At 50.9% G+C, this 24,587-nt stretch overlaps 1 protein-coding gene across 2 annotated transcripts in view; it reads left to right on the top strand.

Annotated features, from left to right (window-relative positions):
- The first annotated feature begins 11,221 nt into the window (after positions 1-11,221).
- SLF2 (SMC5/6 complex localization factor 2) overlaps positions 11,222-24,587 on the top strand; it is a 61,334-nt gene continuing 47,968 nt past the window's right edge. The window contains exons 1-2 of one of the 2 annotated variants that reach the window (XM_048858147.2): positions 11,222-11,432; positions 23,257-23,300. In XM_048858147.2, coding sequence (XP_048714104.2) covers positions 11,323-11,432; positions 23,257-23,300 — 154 coding nt within the window. In that variant the 5' untranslated portion in view covers positions 11,222-11,322. The remainder of the gene's footprint in view (positions 11,433-23,256; positions 23,301-24,587) is intronic. The other variant, XM_048858148.2, reaches the window with a different exon arrangement.

Below are 24,587 nucleotides of genomic sequence, written 5' to 3' on the forward strand. Positions count from 1 at the left end.
TAGACTAACAAATTTATTTGGGCATAAGCTTTCATGGGCTAAAACCCACTTCATCGGATGCATGCTGTGGAAAATTGTGTATATATATCTTCCTACTTTATTTTGCACTGCATGCATCTGATGAAGTGAGCTGTAGCTCACGAAAGCTTATGCTCAAATAAATTGGTTAGTCTCTAAGGTGCCACAAGTACTCATCGGGTTTTTTTCTGATACAGACTAACATGGCTACTGCTCTGAAATCTGTCTACATTCCTTAGTCATTGAAATAAATTTAACAAATTTGTTAAAAGTATTAATCTTGTACATGAAAACTGTGCTTCTAAAAGTTGCATGTTATTCAGTATGTACTTTAGAGAGTCACTCAAATGTACAAAGATTTATTTTGGAACTGTACCAGTTCCAATCAGCTCAGTATTTGAACTATGGATTGGGTGGATCAGAACAAGAATGCTATCTGAATAGTGATATCAGAATCCGTAGTTCATTATTAGTTTTAGATAAGCAACAAAGAAAACATTGCAGGCATCCTCACAGGGGTTCTCACAACAAATTTTTTGGAGGTCTCAGCATCCAGCCACTGCCACTATGACAATTTTTCCTAAAATACTTAATTAACTTTAGGAAAAATAAATAAATATGCACATAGACATGTCCAAATCAGTGTAATTTATTTATGTAGGGTTTTTTCAGAATCCATAATAACAACATACAGTTAGTTGTCTCTATTCTTTATTGGACCTAAACAGAATAGAAACACAGATAAGGTGCTTTGCATGTTCTTGTCTTTTGTTGTGTTTTCCCCACTTTTTTTGGTTGCGTTTTTTTTTTACTTGCTAACTAGTAAGCCTGCTTCTGTGAAAAGTGATTTTTGTATGATCGTTAATATCACTTTTCACAGCATCAGACTTGCTAGCTAGCTGGGAGGCAGTGAAAAATTATATTAATCATGCACATATCACTTTTCATAGCAGACTTACTCAGCCCTGGCAAGCCAAGGCTTAATTTGTTCCCTGGATGGGAAGATGGGTAGGGAGGCAGCAGGGGCTAGGGGTGATTGGGTGGATGGGTGAAGGGCCAGGGGTGGCAGCAGGGGGGCCAGGGCAATGAGGGAGGTGGTGAGCCCAAAGCCCAGTGGCCAGGGTCTGGAGCCCATCATGGTATAGCCAAAGCCCAGAGCCCCAAACCCATGGTTGGAGCCCGCCACCACATGGCCAGAGCCTGCCGTCTGCCACCCCAGAGCTGAAACCAGAAGCCTGAGCTCCACCATGCTCGGGAAGGTGGGGAACTCACACTGGCTGTTTGCTCCTCCGGCTTTTGTGGCTCCAGATGGAGCAGGGCCCAACCTCTCCTTGCAGACCTAGGGGAGGGGCCATGGGTGGCAGGTACCATAGGCCAGTGGAGGCTAAGCCTCCCCTAACCCTGCCCACGGCCCTGCCCACGCTCTGCCCTGAGGCCCCACCCTCGCTCGCCCGCTCCCATGAAGCCAACAAGTACTCAGCTTGGGCCGGCATTCTGGAGCTCGGGGCTCGTCCGGCTGGTGGCCTGAGAGTCGGCCAGTGCTGGGGCCAGCCAGTTGTCAGGGGTTGGCCTGGGTGTTGGCGTGGCTGGCGGCTTGGGACTCGATGGCTGGGGCTGTTTGGCCAGAGCTCCTCTGGCCATGAGGGGCGGGGGCACCTCAGGGCTCTGGTGGGATGGGGGGGGCACAAAAGGGGTGGGGGTAGGGGCAGGTCCTCTGGTGGAAGGGGTGGGACTGGGGGGCTAGCCTCCCTGAAGGGGGCGGGTTACATGCTGCCCGTAGGAAGGGCCACTTCTTTGCAGCCTCCCTCCCCTCCCCCGCCCCCCCAAAATCACTGCCCAGGAGGCTATGGCTGCAAGAAAAGCCCCTGGTGGCTGCATTTGAGAAACACTGTCTAGTTACCCTTTACTGCAATCCTATGTGTCTCAAAAGATCACTGACAAGAAATTAATGTGAGATCCTGACATGAGTGGAAGTGTGGAGGACAAAGGGGCCCAAGCTAGCTTCATTAAGTAACCGGTGCAAAATAACAAACACTTACAAACACAAAATGCAACATTAGGCATTCCAGGTCTCTGGCAAGAGTGGAGTACAGTGAGAATGCAGGGGAGGCAAAAGGCAAATTCCCATAAAAGCAGCTACTGTACCATAAGACATTGTACACCAGCTGTTTTCATGCAGTAGTGCTTGTATTGAGGGCCTTAGTCGATTTTTTTGGATATATACATACATCATAACTTGTTTGGTTTTATTACAGTTACCACAGGAGTAACCCAGTCACGGTTACTGAATCCATTCCGTAAAATTTAACTTTTACCATCCAGTGACGTTCAGGTTTTACTTAACCTCTGTGTTAAAGGGACTCCGTATCCATGTAATGGATGAATTAAGGATAGAATAGCAGTCCATTAAACACCACATTGTATGCTTTAAGAATCTTTCTTTTGCGTCTTGATTGGGGGGCGGGGAGGCCACAAAGCAGCGGCCCTTCCCATGGGCAGCATGTTTAGTTGATAGATGATTTGTATTTATAGGCTACTCTTCCACACAAGCCCACACTGGACTTCCTGTTCAGTTATTTCAGATTCTGCACAGTGGCATCTGTCCTTATGAAAATATGCCAGTGTGGCTTTGCCATTTAAACTCATGTGATCATTATAAAATAATTTTGTGTATTCTTGCTGTTATCCTTTTGCACTCACAGTATCCATTTTGAAATTCACTTTTTGTTCATTTATTTCCAGTGTTACAACTTGATCTGTTGTACAACTGTGTTTTGTAAATATAGAGACACCAAAAAAAAAAGAGATCTTTGAATCAGGAGAGATTTCTCCTTCAGATGTTTATTAATTCTGTGTTTTGCTGTTATATTTCTTTGCAGTTTGTGAAGGCTGATAGGCTTTTGCAAAACACAGCAATTAAAAGCAACCCTGACTATACACCCTTCCTGCTGATCAACTTTGTGTTGCAATTGCCTCCATATTCACTGCAAATAAATCTGGTCTTTGCTATTCATGTGCCCTTCTATCTTTGCCGTTTTTAATTAGTTGTGCTTCTATTTTGTCACTGATTGCTAACCCTTTCATTAGGGAAATATGGTTTTCACTAGCCCTACAAATATCCACTGTTAGCACAGTTAGTTTCATGCAATAATGTTGCTTTGACTTGTTATGAATTTATCACATAACCTGGTTTCTAATTAGTATATATGATCAAATTCACATCTTATTTTACTTCATTTTATTACATAGATTTTGTTTGCATCTTGTAAAGAAAACAGTCCAAATCCTCTAAGGTGTGGAAGTTAGATGCATAAATAGCTTTGATAATCTGGGCCAATGAGCCTTTTCCCAGTGAAATCCTTTCATGGATGAGTGTTCTTAAAAATTCTCAGTGACTATCTAGCTGTTCCCCTCCACATTCCCAATAGAATGTATTGTAGATCTCATGTGTCTCTAGGCCTTCCCTATGTAAGAGTATGGAGGAGTTCACTCCATACTCCCACGACTTCTCTTCAATATTGCCATTCTTCCAGGGAAAACTTGGAAGCATTGTAAATCACTTCCTCTAACTCTCTGCCAGGTTCCCTTCCATACTGAAGGAGTCAGGTGACTTTATTTGCCTCACTTTTGCCACAAGTCATTTTTCTTCAGACACCACATAAGAATATGACACACATCAGTGCTGGGACAAGACTGATGACATGGTTTTACTTGTCACATGGCAAAGAATAACCACAAGCTGCAGTGGTTACTGTTTTACCTGCTGAAGGGGCCTATTAGGATTTAGGGTTGCCAACTTTCTAATTGCACAAAAGTGAACACTTTAGCCCTGCCCCTTCCCCGAGGCCCCGCCCCTACTCACTACATTCGTCCTCCCTTGGTGGCTCACTCTCCCCCACCCTCACTCACTTTCACTGGGCTGGGGCAGGGGGTTAGGGTGCGGGAGGGGGTGAGGGTTCTAACTGGGGGTGTGGGCTCTGGGGTGGAGCCAGAAATGAGGGGTTCTGGATGTGGGAGGGGGCTCTGGGCTCCGGCTGGGAGTGTGGGCTCTGGGGTGGGGCCAGGAATGAGGGGTTTGGGGTACAGGAGGGGGCTCCAAGCTGGAAGGTGAGGCCAAGGGATTTGGCGTGTGGGAGGGGGCTGGACTCTGGGCTGGGGGTGTGAGCTCTGGGCTGGGGATGAGGGGGCTCTGGTTTGGGGGCAGCTCACGCCTGGGGCAGGGGCTCAGACTTACCTCAGGTGGCTCCCGGTCAGCAGCAAAGTGGGGCTAAGGCAGGCTCCCTGCCTGTCCTGGCACTGCGCTGCACCTTGGAGACGGCCAGCAGGTCCAGCTCCTAGGCGGGGGCACCCAGGAGGCTCCACACGCTGCTCTGGCCCATAGGCACCTCCCCTGCAGCTCCCATTGGCTGCGGTTCTTGGCCAATGAGAGTGCAGATCCAGTGCTAGGGGCAGAGGCGGCACGCAGATCCCTGTGCCCCCCCTGCCTAGGAGCCAGACCTGCTGGCCGCTTCTGGGGCACAGCACAGTGTCAGGACAGATAGGGACTAGCCTACCTTAGACCCGCAGCACCGCCAACCGGACTTTTAACGGTCTAGTCGGTGGTACTGACCGGAGCCGTCAGGCTCCCTTTTTGACCGGGCGTTCTGGTGGGAAAACCGGACACCTGGTAACACTAATTTAGGATAGTAGCGATAGCTACCTTTGCCCTTGTATGCAATCTTTCAGGTATTCTCTGTGGAAGTCTTCCACCTGCAACCTCATTTCTCTATCACTGGTTCTGTCCTTTTGTCTTTTTTTAAAAAATTAGCTTTTTCCATCTCAGACCTAAACATTCTGTGAGTTTCCTGGTCCTTTTCAGGTTAACATAATTATCTGCTCTCATTTTCAATCTAATTCCCTTGTTGAAATAGCAGGTGGTCACTTCTGGATGCCAGGTCCCTCTCTTGATCTGTGATGGCTTTGGTGTTGTAGTTCACATCAAAACCAGGAACGGGTTAATAGGCTTATTAATGATACAAACAACCCTTGGAATAACAGAGTATGATTTAAAAGCAAACATTCCTGTTTACTTGGGGATTCAAAAATAACAAGAATATAAACCAACACTATCTTAAATTCAAAATACAGCTGGAGAGGAGGTTTGCATTAATGGCTGAGTGGGAACAATGAGTACAGAAGTGGGGAGGATTGGAGGACTAATAAAGATTACACATTGTAGATGACAGGCATCCCCACAATCTCTGTGCTGTGAGTTCCATAAAGGGAAAGGAAGGCAATGTCACACTTCTGTCAATAGAGTTTCAGAATGAACAGGTTTCACTGTATTTTGAAATTGAAAGCAAATAGAAACTGTCCAGGAAACTGAGGTTCCTTCTTTCTTTGTGATTTCTGATACAGCTCTAATATTGGGAATTTCAAATGCATAAACTGTTAATGTGGTATTTTAGGATTATTGGCTCTTTTTCCAGATGATGTGGCAGAAGCAAGAAGTGCATTAATGTAATTCAGTTTTTACTTAATGACTGTGGAATTCAACTATACTTTCTGGAGTCTGAAACAGATTTCCTCCCAGATTGACAATGGTGTTTTGGTTTCTCTTTGTTTTTATTTTTTGCCTGGGAGTATTTTTGCCCTTCTCAGAATAAGGTTTTTTAAAACAACTTTATCTAAAAGCTTAAATTTTGAGAAATTACGTAACAGACTGCAGGATTATGGCCAATCCATTCCAGATGTTAAAGGCCCTTAGGCAGTGTCTAGTTCTTCATTATGATTTATCTGTATTGTGACTAGTCCATCTGGGGCTTCCTTGTGGAATATTAGCCAGAACAATATCATCTTGGTTTTGCGGAATAGCAAAGGCATGACTAATTCTGGAGACAGAAATGAAACTTATTGCTATGAATGTCTTGTGTAACATCATGTATTGTATAGTGCTGATTCCACTCCAAAAGCTTAATAGTTTTCCAGGTATTTAACTTTCTCGGTTTTTGACTGTTTGCTTTTTTGGGGAGCAAAGTGCAGAAATAAATGTTTTAAGATTGAACCGTCAGAGAATACAGGGAACATTAATGAAAACAGAAAGCAAGGGGATTGGACAAGAAGTTTTAAGCTCCTATAACTTCTATAATGCAAGACATTATGAGGTAAGCTTCTTTTAACTGTTTTGCTTAATCCAGAGGAAAGGAATGTGAAAGTGCAGAGACAGGTCTAAAATAAGTAAGTCAATTTAGTGCTCTGGTTGGAAGAAACTGGGAACATGAGTCCTCAGTCTCCAGTAGTAAATAATGTTTAGGGTGATCTGAATAGCTACTCTAGTTAAAATGAGAATTAATTAACATAAAGAGGACTATCAAGTGTTGTATTAACTCCTATTTACACCTGTATCTGTGCCTTTAAAGAGTGTTGTCTACATCTTTAGGGTTAAACCTGCTGTTGTGTGGGCATATTAAATGGCACGCATCTCTAGTGTTTGCAGCTCTCCCACGGAAAATACTTGACTGATACAATAGTAGACAAATTTTTCCTCTCTTCGTGTTCCCCTCACTCACTCTTTACCATGATTATCTTCTCTTTTCAGTTACTCTAATTCAAGTACTAGCCAAAAGATATCACATATCTAGTCTGTTCAATACAATTGCTGCTTTTTGTATTTTCATTATCTTCTCCTTCAGATTCCCATATGACTAACATGACATCATAACCTCCTGCTGCCATTAACCTCTCCTTGAATCTATTTGGCCTTTGCAAAACCGCAGTGCTTGCTCTGCAGTTTTCTTCAGACAGATTGGTGTACTGTATGTCTGGCTTTGGCTGGTTATTTGACAACTTATTTACATACTGCCACCAAATCAGTTCCAAAATACTGTCAGTTGTTCAAGGCTGAGAATTCTAAACTGAAAGGAAACCACAATCTTCATACTATAATTTGCACTCCCATCTCCTCAAGAGAACTGCAGAAATAATCCCTAATACTTCAATTCATAGCCTTGGGCAGGAAGCTTTTTGTAAACTTTTAGTTAAAAACGAATTCAGGTATGCGCTGTCACTTCTATTCAAGCAAATCTATACAATAACAAGACCAGAGGCACCAACTTAATCCTAAAATATCCCTCAAGAGTGTTGAGTGTCAACCTGGATACAAATATTCTATTAAGCACCTGTTTAATATGGCAGTGCCTAAGGATCAACCATTCTGTGTCAGGCATTGTACAGACAGTAGAAGACAGCTCTTGCCCCAGAGTGTGCATATCTAAATAGACAAGACAGACCCAGGATTAGCGAAAGGGATAGAACCAGGGGCGCTGGAAGGGGGGGAGCAGGAGGCCATGTCCCTGCAACTTTTTACTGGCTGTAAGGGTAAGCAACGGGGGGGTATGAGAGGAGAGGAGCGAGCGAGCAGGGGGCGGGGACTCGGGGGCAGGGGGAAAGGCAGGGCATGGCCTCGGGGGGGGGGGGGGGGGCTTGGTTTGGGCGTAGATGCCCCACCCCATTTTTAGGAAGCATCTGATGCTCCTGGATTGAACACATAAGAGGAGTGTACTATAATGGCAGCAGATGTAGTGTTAGTTCCACAATATTTTTTGGGTGTGCTCTCCATTAGGAGGAGGTAAATTAAATGGAAAGAAAGTGAATGAAGGGACATGGAAGGAGAGGGGAATAAGTGGGATCGGACAGAAGTGGAATGAAGCTGAGGTGAAGAGACTGATGGAGGGAGAGGGCTGGAGCAAACAACTGATCAGCACAGGGCAGACAGTCTGTTTTTTTTTTTAATCTGTTCTTGTACTGTTCTCAACACGATAGTATCTAAGCACCTTCCAGTAACTTCGGCCTTAAATAATGAGACAATACATCCACCATGTGGTGGTGGTTCTCTAATCCTCTTCCCCAGAGAGAGAAGCATGTACAACAGTGTGTCTTGTTTTGGTAGGGTTTTCGGTTTGTTTGTTTGTTTCTTTGTTGGAGAAGACACGGTCAAAGAAATGTCTTGCACTTGAAGCAGAAGGCGCTTGGTTCCTGAAGGAGTTCATTCCACAGGCTCGGCCCAGCCTCTGAGAAAGTTCTGTCTCCTGCACAGACAAGCTTTACCCATTGTGTGGAGACTTCCATTGTGCCAGAAAAGTGTAGTGGTCAAACACTGTCTTCACCTCTGAACATCATCTTTAGATCTTTCAGATATCCTGGGCCCAGGACATGGAGCTCCTAAAGATCAGGATTAAGACCTTGAACTTGATTGAAAATTCTATGGGAAGCCAGTAGAGAGAGTGTAGAATAGGTATGATGTGCTTGCTGTAGCCTTTGTTGCTGAGTTGTGCTTCACCATCTGTACTAGTTGGAGTTTATTAAGTGCTGAAGGCTTTATGCCCAGCTACACTGCATTGCTGTACTCCCACCAAAAAGTGACAAAAGGTGTGAATAACAGGCCAAATCACCATGATGGGATGTAGTCTCTTAGCCAACCAGAGATGATAGAAAGCATTACTTGCAGAAGTGGCTATGTGAGATCTTAGTGTTGGTGAAGAATCCAAGCGTGCTCCTAAACTGCAGCCCCAATTGATTGATTGTAGGTACTGTATATATCCTCAACCAAAGGAGAGTGCACTGTACCTGCAAACTCTTCAAGGCCAGTCAAAACTCTAAAAAGTTTTCTACATGTCTGCTTTGGTTGCTCCTGTAGCTGCTCTTACCAGCTACAGTCTCTAGTTCCATCCTCTACAGATTTTCCCCAAGGCCACATGGCAGGGATTCACCACCTTGTCCTAGTTTCTCCACAATGGAGGGAGGGGGTGGCAAGTCTCTACTGCAGTTCTGGTTCTTGGGAAGATCCTGGCTGTTCCCATTTTTTCTCCTCATCCCCAGTGCAGCACCCTTGCTGCTATGTTAATGCTTGGCTTACCTCCTGTTACATCAAACCCCAGTCTTTATGCTGTATGTCTTGGTGGTGGCTAACTTTTTAAAGATAGTATTTTTAGACAAAATGCTGCATGAAAAAATAATTTCAATATAAAGTGTAACTTTCCCGAGTTTCCTTTCTATGGCACTGTTCTGAGGAGGGAAATCATAACCTCTTTTGCACTCTAGTCTTTATATTCAATGTAGCAGCCGTGTTAGTCTGTATTCGCAAAAAGAAAAGGAGGACTTGTGGCACCTTAGGGACTAACCAATTTATTTGAGCATAAGCTTTTGTGAGCGACAGCTCACTTCATCGGATGCATAAAGTGGAAAATGCAGTGAGGATGTTTTATACACACAGACCATGAAAAAATGGGTGTTTATCATTTATCAATGGGTGCTGGAAATGGCCCACCTTGATTATCATACACATTGTAAGGAGAGTGATCACTTTAGATAAGCTATTACCAGCAGGAGAGTGGGGTGGGGGGAGAGAAAACCTTTTGAAGTGATAAACACCCATTTTTTCATGGTCTGTGTGTATAAAACATCCTCACTGCATTTTCCACTTTCTGCATCCGATGAAGTGAGCTGTAGCTCACGAAAGCTCATGCTCAAATAAATTGGTTAGTCTCTAAGGTGCCACAAGTCCTCCTTTTCTTTTAAAGAAATGAGGATTTCACATCCCAGCTATTGATAAGTGAGTTCTTGCCAGACAGGATGCTATCAAACTAAATTTCCTTTTACATCTTCTAGGCACTTCCCTTTCTCTGGAGGCGATAGGCACTATCAGGACAGGACTGTATCCTAACAGCCCACTAGCACCTTCTTTCAATGTGACTCGGTTGGAATGTGAGGATCTGACCAGTCGCTTCCCAGCTTACGGCTGCCTCTGCTGCTTAGCCAAAGGCCTTAGCCTAAGAACAGGGCCTCAGACTGTCACAGTAAGAGAAGGCTCTTACACCGACAGTGATTTTGATTCTTGCTTTTATACCTCTATAACTAGCCAAGTGCTAAGAATACACCTAAATTCTTAGAGTATAGGCCTTTACAGACAGGCCTGAATATCTATATCCTAACAGCTGGTGCTAGAGGTTGCTGGTTATGCTATTGATTTCTCTGAGCCTTTGGCTAAGGCTTGAGGTTTTTGTCTATGCCGCACAGGCAACCATTCGTGTTACCTACTCGGTGAATCAGACTAATATAAACCCCTTGCCTAGAAAGGCACTGTTTGCTCCAGGCAGGGGTAACCTGGGAGGAAAGCTTGGTCAAGTGGTTGGATGCTCCTCTAGGATTTCGGAGAGATGGGTTTGAGTCCTGCTTTGTCAGAGGCTTGCTGTGTGACGTTGGCCAAGTCATTTATTCCATTTTCCAACTGTGAAACAGGTATAACAGCACTTCTCTGCCTCAGAGGGGTGTTGTGACCCTGTGAGAATGTGTTAAAGAGACATGAATACTATGGTTACGGGAACCATACAAGTACCTTAAACAGGCCCATATGGGTTTTGTGCTGCTGGCTGGCCACCTCTGCCTCTATTTACACTAGGTCAGTGCTCTCCAGGGTTGAAGACTGTTGCTCTGAGGGGCTTTGTTTGCACGAGGGGACCCCACTACACTGTGCCCCTACAACAGCTGGAAGCACGGGTCTTGCTCTGTTTAAATGTGCTTGTGGCCCTACATCAAGGGCGGGGATCGGCGTGCGGCAATGGACTGGGGGGAGAGACAGAGAGGAGGAGGCTACTCAGGGGTAGGGCCAGCCTGGGAGAATGGGGCACTGGCCCCTCAGCACCAGGCAGGGGGTTGCTGACCGGCCCCCCGCTGGAAAGGGCAGTAGGCTGGGCTGTCAGGCAGGGCCCAAGCAGTGACTGAGCTCACGGGGTGGGGTGTCTGTATGGGGTCATACTCCCCTCACACAAGGACGGAGCCTGCCACCCGCCCCGCCGCCCCAACCGCTTTGTGACCCGCAGACGACGCTTGGCGCGCGCAATAACAACACCAGCGCGAAGCTTTCCCGCCCTCCCCCTCGCGCGCCGGGCACGGACCAATGGGAGAGGGAGAGGCAGCACGAGGCGGGGCCGCCAGGCACCTTCCCACCCCCTTTCCCCCCCACCTCTATCCGTCGCGAGGCGGAGCCGGGGGGGGGGAGGCTCTCGCTCAACGCCGCTCCCCCGCCCTTACAGCCTAGCAGCCAATCAGAGGGACGCTCGGTCTCTTGCCCGACCCCCCCCCATGCATTGTGGGAGCCAATTGGAGAGTTCGCGCCTCGTCTACGCAGCCAATCAGAGGTCTGCACGCAAGACGGGCGGTGTCGCTCGCGGCTGGCGTTGGAGGGCCGGGCCGGGCTGTGGGGAAGGCGGCGGGCGCGGCCCTGGTTTCCTCCCGCGCCTGGGCGGCGGCCTTCGTGCAGCCGGAGCCATGACCCGGCACCTCGGCGCTGGCTCCTCCGCCCAGGGCTCTCCCGGGGGGCCCCCCGGCCGCCATTTTAAGCCGGCGGCCGCCGGGAGAGAGAGCGCCCGAGACTGCAGGTACCGGCGGGCAGGACCGGGGCTCTGGGGCGCGGCAGCGGGTGTGAACAAACGCCCTGGCCCGCCCCCTCTCGGCGGGGGGTGACACCCGCAGGGAGACCGCAGTGCCCAGCGTGCCCTGGGGGGGGCTGTGCCTCCTCCCCCCCTCCCCCCGCAGGGAGACCGCAGCGCCCAGCGTGCCCTGGGGGGGGCTGTGCCTCCTCCCCCCTCCCCCCGCAGGGAGACCGCAGCGCCCAGCGTGCCCTGGGGGGGGGCTGTGCCTCCTCCCCCCTCCCCCCGCAGGGAGACCGCAGTGCCCAGCGTGCCCTGGGGGGGGGGGGCTGTGCCGCCTCCTCCCCCCCCGCAGGGAGACCGCAGCGCCCAGCGTGCCCTGGGGGGGGGGGCTGTGCCGCCTCCTCCCCCCCCGCAGGGAGACCGCAGCGCCCAGCGTGCCCTGGGGGGGGCTGTGCCTCCTCCCCCCCCCCCCGCAGGGAGACCGCAGCGCCCAGCGTGCCCTGGGGGGGGCTGTGCCTCCTCCCCCCCCCCCGCAGGGAGACCGCAGCGCCCAGCGTGCCCTGGGGGGGGCTGTGCCGCCTCCTCCCCCCCCCCCGCAGGGAGACCGCAGCGCCCAGCGTGCCCTGGGGGGGGGGCTGTGCCTCCTCCCCCCCTCCCCCCGCAGGGAGACCGCAGCGCCCAGCGTGCCCTGGGGGGGGGGGCTGTGCCGCCTCCTCCCCCCCCGCAGGGAGACCGCAGCGCCCAGCGTGCCCTGGGGGGGGCTGTGCCGCCTCCTCCCCCCCCGCAGGGAGACCGCAGCGCCCAGCGTGCCCTGGGGGGGGGCTGTGCCTCCTCCCCCCTCCCCCCGCAGGGAGACCGCAGCGCCCAGCGTGCCCTGGGGGGGGGGCTGTGCCTCCTCCCCCCCTCCCCCCGCAGGGAGACCGCAGCGCCCAGCGTGCCCTGGGTGGGGGCTGTGCCGCCTCCCCCCCTCCCCCCGCAGGGAGACCGCAGCGCCCAGCGTGCCCTGGGGGGGGGCTGTGCCGCCTCCTCCCCCCCCCCCCCCCCCGCAGGGAGACCGCAGCGCCCAGCGTGCCCTGGGGGGGGGCTGTGCCTCCTCCCCCCCCCCGCAGGGAGACCGCAGCGCCCAGCGTGCCCTGGGGGGGGGGCTGTGCCGCCTCCTCCCCCCCCCGCAGGGAGACCGCAGCGCCCAGCGTGCCCTGGGGGGGGGCTGTGCCTCCTCCCCCCCCCCCCGCAGGGAGACCGCAGCGCCCAGCGTGCCCTGGGGGGGGGGGGCTGTGCCTCCTCCCCCCCCCCGCAGGGAGACCGCAGCGCCCAGCGTGCCCTGGGGGGGGGGCTGTGCCTCCTCCCCCCCCCCCGCAGGGAGACCGCAGCGCCCAGCGTGCCCTGGGGGGGGGGCTGTGCCGCCTCCTCCCCCCCCGCAGGGAGACCGCAGCGCCCAGCGTGCCCTGGGGGGGGGGCTGTGCCGCCTCCTCCCCCCCCCCGCAGGGAGACCGCAGCGCCCAGCGTGCCCTGGGGGGGGGGGGGCTGTGCCGCCTCCTCCCCCCCCCCCGCAGGCAGACCGCAGCGCCCAGCGTGCCCTGGGGGGGGGCTGTGCCGCCTCCTCCCCCCCCCCGCAGGCAGACCGCAGCGCCCAGCGTGCCCGGGGGGGGGGCTGTGCCTCCTCCCCCCCCCCCCCCCCCGCAGGGAGACCGCAGCGCCCAGCGTGCCCTGGGGGGCGCTGTGCCTCCTCCCCCCCCCCCCGCAGGGAGACCGCAGCGCCCAGCGTGCCCTGGGGGGCGCTGTGCCTCCTCCCCCCCCCCCCCCGCAGGGAGACCGCAGCGCCCAGCGTGCCCTGGGGGGGGCGCTGTGCCTCCTCCCCCCCCCCCCGCAGGGAGACCGCAGTGCCCAGCGTGCCCTGGGAGGGCGCTGTGCCTCCTCCCCCCCCCCCCGCAGGGAGACCGCAGCGCCCAGCGTGCCCTGGGGGGGGGCTGTGCCTCCTCCCCCCCCCCCCCGCAGGGAGACCGCAGCGCCCAGCGTGCCCTGGGGGGGGCGCTGTGCCTCCTCCCCCCCCCCCCCCCCGCAGGGAGACCGCAGCGCCCAGCGTGCCCTGGGGGGGGCGCTGTGCCTCCTCCCCCCCCCCCCCGCAGGGAGACCGCAGCGCCCAGCGTGCCCTGGGGGGGGCGCTGTGCCTCCTCCCCCCCCCCGCAGGGAGACCGCAGCGCCCAGCGTGCCCTGGGGGGGGCGCTGTGCCTCCTCCCCCCCCCCCCGCAGGGAGACCGCAGCGCCCAGCGTGCCCTGGGGGGGGCGCTGTGCCTCCTCCCCCCCCCCCGCAGGGAGACCGCAGCGCCCAGCGTGCCCTGGGGGGCGCTGTGCCTCCTCCCCCCCCCCCACAGGGAGACCGCAGCGCCCAGCGTGCCCTGGGGGGGGGCGCTGTGCCTCCCCCCCCCCGCAGGGAGACCGCAGCGCCCAGCGTGCCCTGGGGGGGCGCTGTGCCTCCCCCCCCCCCGCAGGGAGACCACAGCGCCCAGCGTGCCCTGGGGGGGGGCTGTGCCTCCTCCCCCCCCCCCCGCAGGGAGACCGCAGCGCCCAGCGTGCCCTGGGGGGGGGGCTGTGCCTCCTCTCCCCCCCCCGCAGGGAGACCGCAGCGCCCAGCGTGCCCTGGGGGGGGGGCTGTGCTGCCTCCTCCCCCCCCCCGCAGGGAGACCGCAGCGCCCAGCGTGCCCTGGGGGGGCGCTGTGCCTCCCCCCCCCCCCGCAGGGAGACCGCAGCGCCCAGCGTGCCCTGGGGGGGGGTCTGCTTCCTCCCCCCCCCTCCCCCGCAGGGAGACCGCAGCGCCCAGCGTGCCCTGGGGGGGGCGCTGTGCTTGCCCCCCCCCCCCCCCGCAGGGAGACCGCAGCGCCCAGCGTGCCCTGGGGGGGCGCTGTGCCTCCTCCCCCCCCCCCCGCAGGGAGACCGCAGCGCCCAGCGTGCCCTGGGGGGGGGCTGTGCCTCCTCCCCCCCCCCCCGCAGGGAGACCGCAGCGCCCAGCGTGCCCTGGGGGGGGGCTGTGCTGCCTCCTCCCCCCCCCTCCCGCAGGGAGACCGCAGCGCCCAGCGTGCCCTGGTGGGGGGCTGTGCCTCCTTCCCCCCTCCCCCCGCAGGGAGACCGCAGCGCCCAGCGTGCCCTGGGGGGGCTGTGCCGCCTCCTCCCCTCCCCGCAGGGAGACCGCAGTGCCCAAAAAGAAAAGGAGGACTTGTGGCAGCTTAGAGACTAACCCATTTATTTGAGTATAAGCTTTTGTGAGCTACGGCATCCGATGAAGTGAGCTGTAGCTCACGAAAGCTCATGCTCACGTAAACGGGTTCGTCTCTAAGGTGCCACCAGTCCTCCTGTTCTTTTTGCGAATACAGACGAACACGGCTGCTCCTCTGACACCTGTTGCAGTGCCCAGCATGCCCTGGGGGCGGGGGGGTGGGGGCTGTGCCTCCCCACCGCTCCAGAGGAGATGGCAGCATTTGCCATGTACTGCTGCATCTCAGTTTTTCTAGGAGGATTCTCCCATATAGACATTTGCAAGTGCCCAACTCAGAGGAAAATAAGTTCTGTCACCTGCTACACTCCCAAGTTCCACCCACTTGGGACACTGCCAAAACAGACAGATGCCTTCTGGGCTTGGTTTGGCCTTCATGAGATGCAAAGTGCATCTCGTGGTTTAGGAGGGCTGTTGGGCTCGCCTCTGTGGAGCTCTGGGTGGTTGCTTATGCAGTTCGTGTGCTCACCTGCTTGTGAGGAAAAACTGCAGCAGCGCCAACACCCAGATGAAGAATTGATAGTGTTGTGTTGCTTAATAACAGGTGCTGATGGCAAATTGATCTCTCCACTCTTCGGAGGGTGGTAGGTGATGGGCTAGCTCTTTCTTTACTTTTATTTGATGCCAGTGGTTCTGATAACACAAGATGGCTGAATGGCAGACTTGGGAGCAAATTGAAAATGGTGGCTGACCCAAGAAGTACTAATTCAGGAAGTCATACTCCTGTGTGCAGAGGTTGCAGCTGTCAATATGTGCTGGTCTGTTTTGAGTCCAGGAAGAATTGTAGCCAATCGAGAGAACTGGTCTTAAGAGCTCAGATCAAAAGAGAGAGCTTCTGTTTATCTTTAACTCTAGTTGGCCTGTCCCAGATATGACTAATACCAGCTCATGGTTTTGAAATCAAAGCAACATGAGGGTGGCACCAAATGAATTTTTTTTTTATACCAGCTGGGTTCATCTGTCCAGCTGTTTGTGTGACCCATGCTTGCTTGGTGTGGTGCTGTGTCCCCTTCTAGTGGCACCTACCCCAGCTAGAGCAGGAGTTCTCAAACTGGGGGTCGGGACCCCTCAGGGGATTGCAGGGTTATTACATGGGGGGGTCATGAGCTGGCAACCTCCATCCCAAACCCCACTTTGCCTCCAGCATTTATAATGGTGTTAAATATATTAAAAAGTGTTTTTAATGTATAAGGAGAGCTTCGCACTCGGAGGCTTGGTATGTGAAAGGGGTCACCAGTACAAAAGTTTGAGAGCCACTGAGCTAGAGATTGAGTCTGCTACAGTCTCGGGTAAGAACCATATGGCTTTTAGTTTATGCAATTGAGGCTCATACACTAAGCTTCAGAGGTCTCAAGTTCTATCCCGCCCACTGATGACCAGGTTCTATTGGTGCTACGCTTGCAGTCAGCTGAATTCTGCTGATGACTTGGTCAGCTCCATCCCAAATTTTCTGTACGTGACAGGAGGCTTTCTCCTACATGATGGAGCACCTTATTTTGCCCTTCTATTTCCTTTATTTTTCCTCCATCTTAATATTACCTGTTCTAGAGGGAAAACAGGTATGGTTTCATTTTCCTCTCTGTATTACTTCCTGTTTGGGAAAGTGAAACTGATCTGTGTGGCTTTCGTTCTTTGTGAAGCGTTCAGATGAAAGTGGTTATTTTGAAAATGTGTTTTGGCCAACTTGCATCCTGTTACTTTGCAGACTTTGAAAAGACGGTCATGAGATGGTAGATGTTAAAAAGCTTCCAGGAGGACAAAACGAAGTCATTACTCCTATAGATCTATTAGTTTGAGATGCTCCATTGCGGCAGGGGCAGATATGTTTGGTACCCTGCTCCCATTTTGTGTAACTGTGCTTTGTCTGATGGACTAGCAATATTGGTGCTGCTGCAGATTTCTTTGGAGATTAAACGTGGATCTTACTGGATCTGAATAAGATGGATATAGATAATAAATAGTTTGGAAGGGCTGTGGACCCTTATGTTCTTAGGGTATTAAACATTACTTTCAGTGGTTAAAAGTCCTTTATAAGGAACTTTTATTAAAAATAGGCTTGTGCTGTTTCCTGTTGTATGAGATATGAAGAAGGCTTGAAAAGTGTTAGAAGGGTTGTTTGCTTTTTTTTTTTTTTTTTAATTGAAGGATTTTGTTTGCTTCTTGTCTTATTATCAGGAATGTTGAGTAAGATCATCCCGGTTGTGTGTGGGGTCCTCCTGAGTCCTTTTTGATGGTCTCGGATTTATTGTCTCGGATTAATACTTGCACATTAATTGAAAGAGTGTTAGTAAAGGCTTTTTCCCCCCTTGAAAACATAAATAAATTGAAGTAGGTGTTGACAAAAACATTTTAAAGTCTGACTGAAAATCTTTCCCCTCTCAATTACTTGCTCTCATTCTTTTAATTATTGTGACACTGTCACTTCACTAGTTCTCCATCTTTCAGGGCTGATGACCTGGATTTTCAATGTTTTTTGGGTTTGTTTTTGTTTTTTTGTTTTTTTTTAAGGGGAAGCAAAAATGCACTGCTTCCCTGAATATGCACATGCCTATGCATCCTTTTAGGTTTTTACCCCCACTGAGTTATTTGTCTGTCGTGTTTTGCCTTTATCTGAAGTATCTAATATACTCCATTGTCTGAGAGAGGATATTAGTCTTGAGTGATCATTGACCTATTAATAGGACAGATACTATCGCCCCTGGTTACAAAAGGCAATGTGTCTTTAAGGTCTATCCTTCTACCCTTTCTGTTCTAAATTTTACAGTGACATTAAAAAAATTGATGGAAAGAGCAAATACCAAATAAAATTCCATAGCATTTACTGTTTTAACCCTGAAAGAAAAGCATTATATACTCAGGTTTTTCTGTCCCTTCTTTTGGACTGAAGTTTCTGACCACTGTTGCTTCAGCGTGCAAGGGCAGGGAAAATGGTACTGCTGTGGGCCTGCAGGGAGAAGGCTGGAGCGTAGAGCTTTCTCCAAGAGCCTGCCTTCTCCTGCTGGGTGAGGCAAAGGTGGAAGATCATTAATTATCGGAATAATGATGATCAGGGCTTTTTATGTACTATTCATGACTTGTCTATCTTGATAGTATGTAAAATTATTTTCTCCTAAGTATGGATTTCCCCCCAAGCGTGGCTGTGATGTTACATCTACCCTAGATGTTAACAAGAATACATAGTTATTATAGGTTTCAGAGTAGCAGCCGTGTTAGTCTGTATTCGCAAAAAGAAAAGGAGTACTTGTGGCACCTTAGAGACTAACCAATTTATTTGAGCATGAGCTTTCGTGAGCTACAGCTCACTTCATCGGATGCATACCGTGGAAACTGCAGAAGACATTATATACACACAGAGACCATGAAACAATACCTCCTCCCACCCCACCGTCCTGCTGGTAATAGCTTATCTAAAGTGATCATCAAGTTGGGCCATTTCCAGCACAAATCCAGGTGGTCATATAGTCTGGTCACAGCACATGTTTGTTGCAATTGTGAGTATACTCTGAAATTCAAATGTTAATTTAACCCATTTAAATTAACGTTAGGTGCAGGAAATTTCCCGTGTGTGCGCCTTAAAAGCAACAGAATCAAAAGTTAGTGTTGTTTTTTTTAAACATAAGGTTTCTCCTCCAGTCTTTTTAAAAATCAAATGTAAAAATTAATATATTACTCTTAAAAGGTGACTGAAAAGTGCTATAAACTTAAGCCTCAGTTCAGCAAGGTACTTAAGTATGTTCCTAACTCTAAATATGTGGGTACTGTAGTCACACTGACTTTCTGAAGGCATGTGCTTAAGTCCCTGAATTGAGGCATTTGCTGGACTTCTAGATACAGAGCTAACTGTCCTCTTCTGGCTCAGAGCTAAAGAGAGTTTTGTAACGTGTCTCTCCTTGCTTAATTCCAATATAACAAGCTATCACTTTAATCTGTAAAAGCATAACCAAAATATGGGTAATTGGAGATCTTAAATGACAGTCCTCAACAAATAAAGCTGGTCTTTGTAATCTTATACTTTCCATCTGCATACTAATTCAGTTTGATTAGAGTGTTAGAAAGTACACTCTGGTTACATCACCCATAGGAAACAATTTTAATAAAAAGAAAAGGAGTACTTGTGGCACCTTAGAGACTAACCAATTTATTTGAGCATGAGCTTTCGTGAGCTACAGCTCACTTCATCAGATGCTCACGAAAGCTCATGCTCAAATAAATTGGTTAGTCTCTAAGGTGCCACAAGTACTCCTTTTCTTTTTGCGAATACAGACTAACACGGCTGTTCCTCTGAATTTTAATAAAGATCTCTCACCATACATCAGACTCCTTCTTTCAACATCATTTGTTTGGAACCTAAAGAAACTTCCACAAATAAAAAAATAGGAACCATCTTGCAAGTCAGTAATAATTTCCTTCTCTTCTTGGAAGAGCGTAGATGGTGGTCATTTAATTACTTTTGAGTTAGACTGGGGTGGCTAACCTGAGCTTGAGAAGGAGCCAGAATTTACCAATGTACATTGGCAAAGACCCACTATAATATTTCAGTAGCCCCCTGGTCCTAGCACCTCTCACCCACTGGCAGCCCCACCAATCAGTGCCTCTCCGTACGTCCCAATCATCTGTTTCATGGTGTGCAGGAGGCTCTGTGAGGGAAGGAACAAGGACATGGCAGGCTAAGGGGTGGGAGTGGGAAGGGGTGGAGTGGGGGCAGGGCCTGTGGCAGAGCCAGGAGTTGAGCAGTGAGCACCCCCCCGGCACACTGGAAAGTTGGCACCATAATTCCAGCCCCAGAGTCGGTGCCTATACAAGGAGCTGCATGTTAACTTTTGAAGAGCTGCATGTGGCTCTGGAGCCACAGGTTGGCCACCCCGAATTAGACTGTTACGGGTTCCCCCTGGGGTGCCTCCAGTGGCAGGACTTCAGGAGCCAGGCTGTGCGGGTTCTGGCCTCCAGCTCTGGCTGCTGCCCTCTGGCTCTGGTCCCAGGCACCTGCTGCTATGTGACAGGAGCTGGCCCTGGGTGCTGACCCCTTGGTCCTGGCTGCACAGCAGTGGGCTCCACCCTGCGGCTTCAGCTGTGTAGACCCTGCTCTGACCACACAGCAGCGTGCGCTGACCCCCGTCTCTGGCCATTCAGGCTCAACCCTGCCTCTCCCCCCATTGCTTTGGGCCCTCACTGCCTTCCCCCTCTGACCTCCTCATCCAGGGCTTAATTTGTCCTGGGGCTTGCTGAGAAAAGTGAATTAACAAACATAGAAGTATCACTTTTCACAGCAGACTTACTAACTAGCTGAGAGGCTGTGGTAAGTGGTACTTGTATATTTGTTAGTATTGTATCATTTATCACAGCCTCCCAGCTAGCTACTGAGTGTGCTGTGAAAAGTGATATTGACAAACATACAAATATCAGCAAAAACCAGGAGTCCTTGTGGCACCTTAGAGACTAACAAATTTATTTGGGCATAAGCTTTCATGGGCTATAACCCACTTCATCAGATACATGGAGTGGAAAATACAGAAGGCAGGTATAAATACACAGCATGTGAAAAGATGGGAGTTGCCTTACCGAGTGGGGGGTCATTGCTAAGAAGGCCAATTCAGGTAGCGTGGATGTGGCCCATTTCCAACAGTTGACAAGAAGGTATGAGTAGCAACAGAGGGAAAATTATTTTTTGTAGTGACCAAGCCACTCCAAGTCTTTATTCAGGCATAATTTGATGGTGTCAAGTTTGCAAATTAATTCCAGTTCTGCAGTTTCTCATTTGTTTTTGAAGTTTTTTTTGTTGAAGAATTGCCACTTTCAAGTCTGTTGTTGAGTGTCCAGGGAGATTGAAGTGCTCTCCTACTGGTTTTTGAATGTTCCAATTCTTGATGTCCTATTTGTGTCCATTTATTATTTTGCATAGATTGTCTGGTTTGGAAAATGCACATGGCAGAGAGGCATTACTGGCATATGATGGCATATATCACATTGATAGATGGGCAAGTGAATGAGCCCCTGATGGTGTGGCTGATGTGGTTAGGTGCTATGATGGCGTCCCTTGAATAGATATGCGGACAGAGTAGGCAATGTGGTTTGTTGCAGGGATTGGTTCCTGGGTTAGTGTTTCTATTGTGTGGTGTGTAGTTGCTGGTGAGTATTTGCTTCAGGTTAGGGGGCTGTCTGTAAGCGAGGACTGGCCTGTCTCCCAAGGTCTGAGAGTGAGGGATCGTCCTCCAGGATATGTTGTAGATCCTTGATGATGTGCTGGAGGGGTTTTAGTTGGGGGCTGGAGGTGATGGCTAGTGGCATTCTGTTGTTTTCTTTGTTGGGCCTGTTGTGTAGTAGGTGACTTCTAACCCAGGAACCAATCCCTGCAACAAACCGCGTTTCCAACTCTGTCTGCATATCTAACTTCAAAAACAGAGTTCAATGAGAAACTGCAGAACTGGAATTAATTTGCAAACTGGGGAAGGGGGTTGTTAGAAGGTTATAGATTGCTGTAATAAGCCATAAAATCCACTGTGTCAAATGAGTCCATGATTTTTAGTAAAGAGAAAAGGAGTACTTGTGGCACCTTAGAGACTAACAAATAGTACTCCTTTTCTTTTTGCGGATACAGACTGACACGGCTGCTACTCTGAAACCCATGATTTTTAGTGTGTAGCAAAAATTTTAATTTAAGCTCCCAGGCTTTCTTTTGAAAGTATTGTGCTGATTTCCTTTGACGATTAGGACTGATAGGTCAGAGATAGTGATCACTTTGTGAAAAGCAAATTCACCCACATGTGATGTAGTGTTTTTTGTGTCTCATCATTTTTCTCTGTGAGTGCATTTGACAGCATAGTGATTGTCTGGTTTCACCCACATAGTTGCTATTGGGGCATTTAGTGCACTGAATGAGGAACACCACATATTGTGCTAGGCATGTGTAGGAGCCATGGACCTTGAAAGGTGTTTTCCTGGTGGGTGTTGATCATTAGAGAGAGGGCATTGCAGCATCTCTAGTGTTACTTCGCAGTGTGTCTGTTCTAGCTCATGCTAGACTCAAAAGGAGTAAATTGAGTGCACTTATACTGAAGTGGGAAGGAGGAGAATTGTAAAGGTCTTGAATGGTAGGAGGAGAAGCTTGAAGTTGATGCCTTGGAAGAGTGGAGTCGGTGGAGGGATTCAGATAGGGGCATGATGTGATTATTGGATAACAAAGAGAGAAGGCAGTGTGTTCAGAGAGGAGGAGGCTGCAATTGTTGTAAATCAGGGATGTTTTAAAAGCTATACCTATCTCCAGAGCTTGATCAACAAGACTGGTTGGTTGATATTTTCAGAGTTGAATGCAGGGGTTTTAGCCACACAGGTTCAAATGAAATTAATGGAAGCAGTGTGGCTAAATCCCCTCATCAACTTTGAAAATCTCACCCTTAAAAAATGACCACTTAGTACCAGTGTTCCCTCTAATTTTTCCCACCTATGTTTGGAATGAATTTTGTTCGTATCAGTGCACATAACAAAATCCATGTGGTAGAGGTGGGGCTGAGGGGTTTGGAGTGTGGGAGGGGGTGTGAGGGCTCCGGCTTGGGGTGCAGGCTCTGGGATGGGGCCAGGGATGAGGGGCTCAGGGCTGGGGCAGTGGGTTGGGGTGCAGGGATGTGAGGGCTCTGGCTGGTGGTGCGGACTCTGAGGTGGGGCTAGGTATGAGGGATTTGGGGTGCAGAAGGGGGCTATGACAGGGAGAGAGGACTCCCTCCCCACCTCTCCCCCCAGCAGCACCTGGGCTCGGGGGGGAAAGGCACCTCCCCCTGCCACAGCAGCTCCACGGCTGGGGCTTCAGGATAGGGGGCCCTCCCCCGGCCCCTGCAGGTCTGGCCAGGGCTTGGTTCAGGGAGGAACACCCCATGACAAGTCCAGGCTGGGGCCGGGCCATGCTGCACTTCACCAGCCCCGGCCCTGGCTCCGGCATAGTTGGGGCTGGGAGCCACCCTGGCCAAGGCAGGTCCAGGGCTGTGGCATAGTTGGGGTGGGGGGCTGCCCCAGCTGCAGTAGGTTGGGGCAGGTCCCCGAGCAGGTTCCCTGAGTGCCTCCGCGCAGCTAAATAAGCTGCTGTGTGGCCATACAGCTTGCAGAGAACTTAGCTTAGTACTTTATTTATAAAAAGAAAAGGAGGACTTGTGGCACCTTAGAGAGTAACCAATTTATTTGAGCATAAGCTTTCGTGAGCTATAGCTCACTTCATCGGATGCCGTAGCTCACAAAAGCTTATACTCAAATAAATTGGTTAGTCTCTAAGGTGCCACAAGTACTCCTTTTCTTTTTGCGAATACAGACTAACACGGCTGCTACTCTGAAACCTACTTTATTTATAGTTTCTCATTCCATTCAGAGTGGGAAAAGGAATTTATGTCATCTGCTTGTTTTTTTCAAGGCTTTATACTGGACAGAATGCTATTGGAACTTAGTTTTGACATTTACAAAATTTTCTGTAATGAATGGGTAAAATATTGCAGGATTTCAGTTTTATCTGTATTTCTAATGACAGCATTGATATTATAAAAACTGTATATTTAGGCTATAATACTTCTGTTTCCTTTTCAGAAATCAGTCTATTACAGATTTCTTCAAACCAGCTCCAAAACAAGGTAAGTTAATATTGTTATGAAAGATCTTTCGTACATGAGTTTTCTTAAATTATACAAGTGCAGAAATCTAACTAAACTTATTTCCAGTTGCGAAACTTGTAATCTATAGAAGATCTTAGCTCAGGTGTGGGCAAACTATGGCCTGCGGGCCGGATCCGGGCAGTTAGGGCATTGGATGCGGGCCAGATCACCACCCTCGTGGCACCACGGGCCCCGCACTTCTCCCAGAAGCAGCCGGCACCACATCCCGGGGGGGCCAGGATGGCAGAGGGCTCTGTGCGCTACCCTCGCCTTCTGGCACCGTCCCCTGCAGCTCCCATTGGCCAGGGATGGGGAACCGCAGCCAGTAGGAGCTTTGGGGGAGGTACCCGTAGGCGAGGGCAGCGTGTGGAGCCCTCAGCCCCACACAGCCCTCGGACTGCAGAGACATGGTGCTGGCCACTTCCGGGAGCGGTGGGGCCTGGGCAGGCGGGGAGCCTGTTTTAGCCCCGCTGGGTGCTGCTGCCACCCCGGAGCCACTGCAGGTAAGTGGCGCCGGGCCAGAGCTTGCACCCCAACCCCTTGTCCCAAGTCCCCTCCTGCGTCCCAACCCCCTTCCCTGAGCCCCCTCGTGCACCCCACACCCCTTCTGTGCCCCAACCCCTTGCCCTGAACCTCTTCCTGCACACCGTACCCCCTTCCACACCCCGCACTCCCTGCCCCAGCCCTACATTCATGGCCTTGCATGCAATTTCCCCACCCAGATGTGGCCCTCGGGCCAAAAAGTTTATCCACCCCTGCCTTAGCTGTATAACCAGATGTGTGTGTAATGTTGCTGATCAAATAGGTCTGATGTAACCCTGCATGAATTCTAGTAGGGTAATAATGGCAAGGTTACAAATTTCCTTTCCATTGAGGCTAGTTAAGCTAGATGGTGGATAGTAACCCAAGCTGTGGCACAGTTTCATTTTTATGTTTTGGGCATTAAAATACTGTTTGAAATAATTTACGTAGTGCAAGTGAACACTGAATTACTTAATAGTCTGTTTGGCTGGTGAGAGAGAAAGATGGAGTCTGTGGATATGTCTATGCCAGAGGTGGGCAAACTACGGCCCGCGGGCCACATCTGGCCCATGGGACCCTCCTGCCTGGTCCCCTGAGCTCCTGGCTGGTTAGGGGAGGCTGTGCCTCCTCAAACAGCCAGGCATGGCCTAGCCCCCGACCCCTATCCAACCCTCCCCTGCTTTTCTCCCCCTGATGGCCCCCCTGGGACTCCTGCCCCATCCAGCACTCCCTGTCCCCTGACCA

The sequence above is a fragment of the Caretta caretta genome, chromosome 7 (genome assembly GCF_965140235.1).
Source record: "Caretta caretta isolate rCarCar2 chromosome 7, rCarCar1.hap1, whole genome shotgun sequence".
NCBI classification, from domain to species: Eukaryota; Metazoa; Chordata; order Testudines; family Cheloniidae; genus Caretta; species Caretta caretta.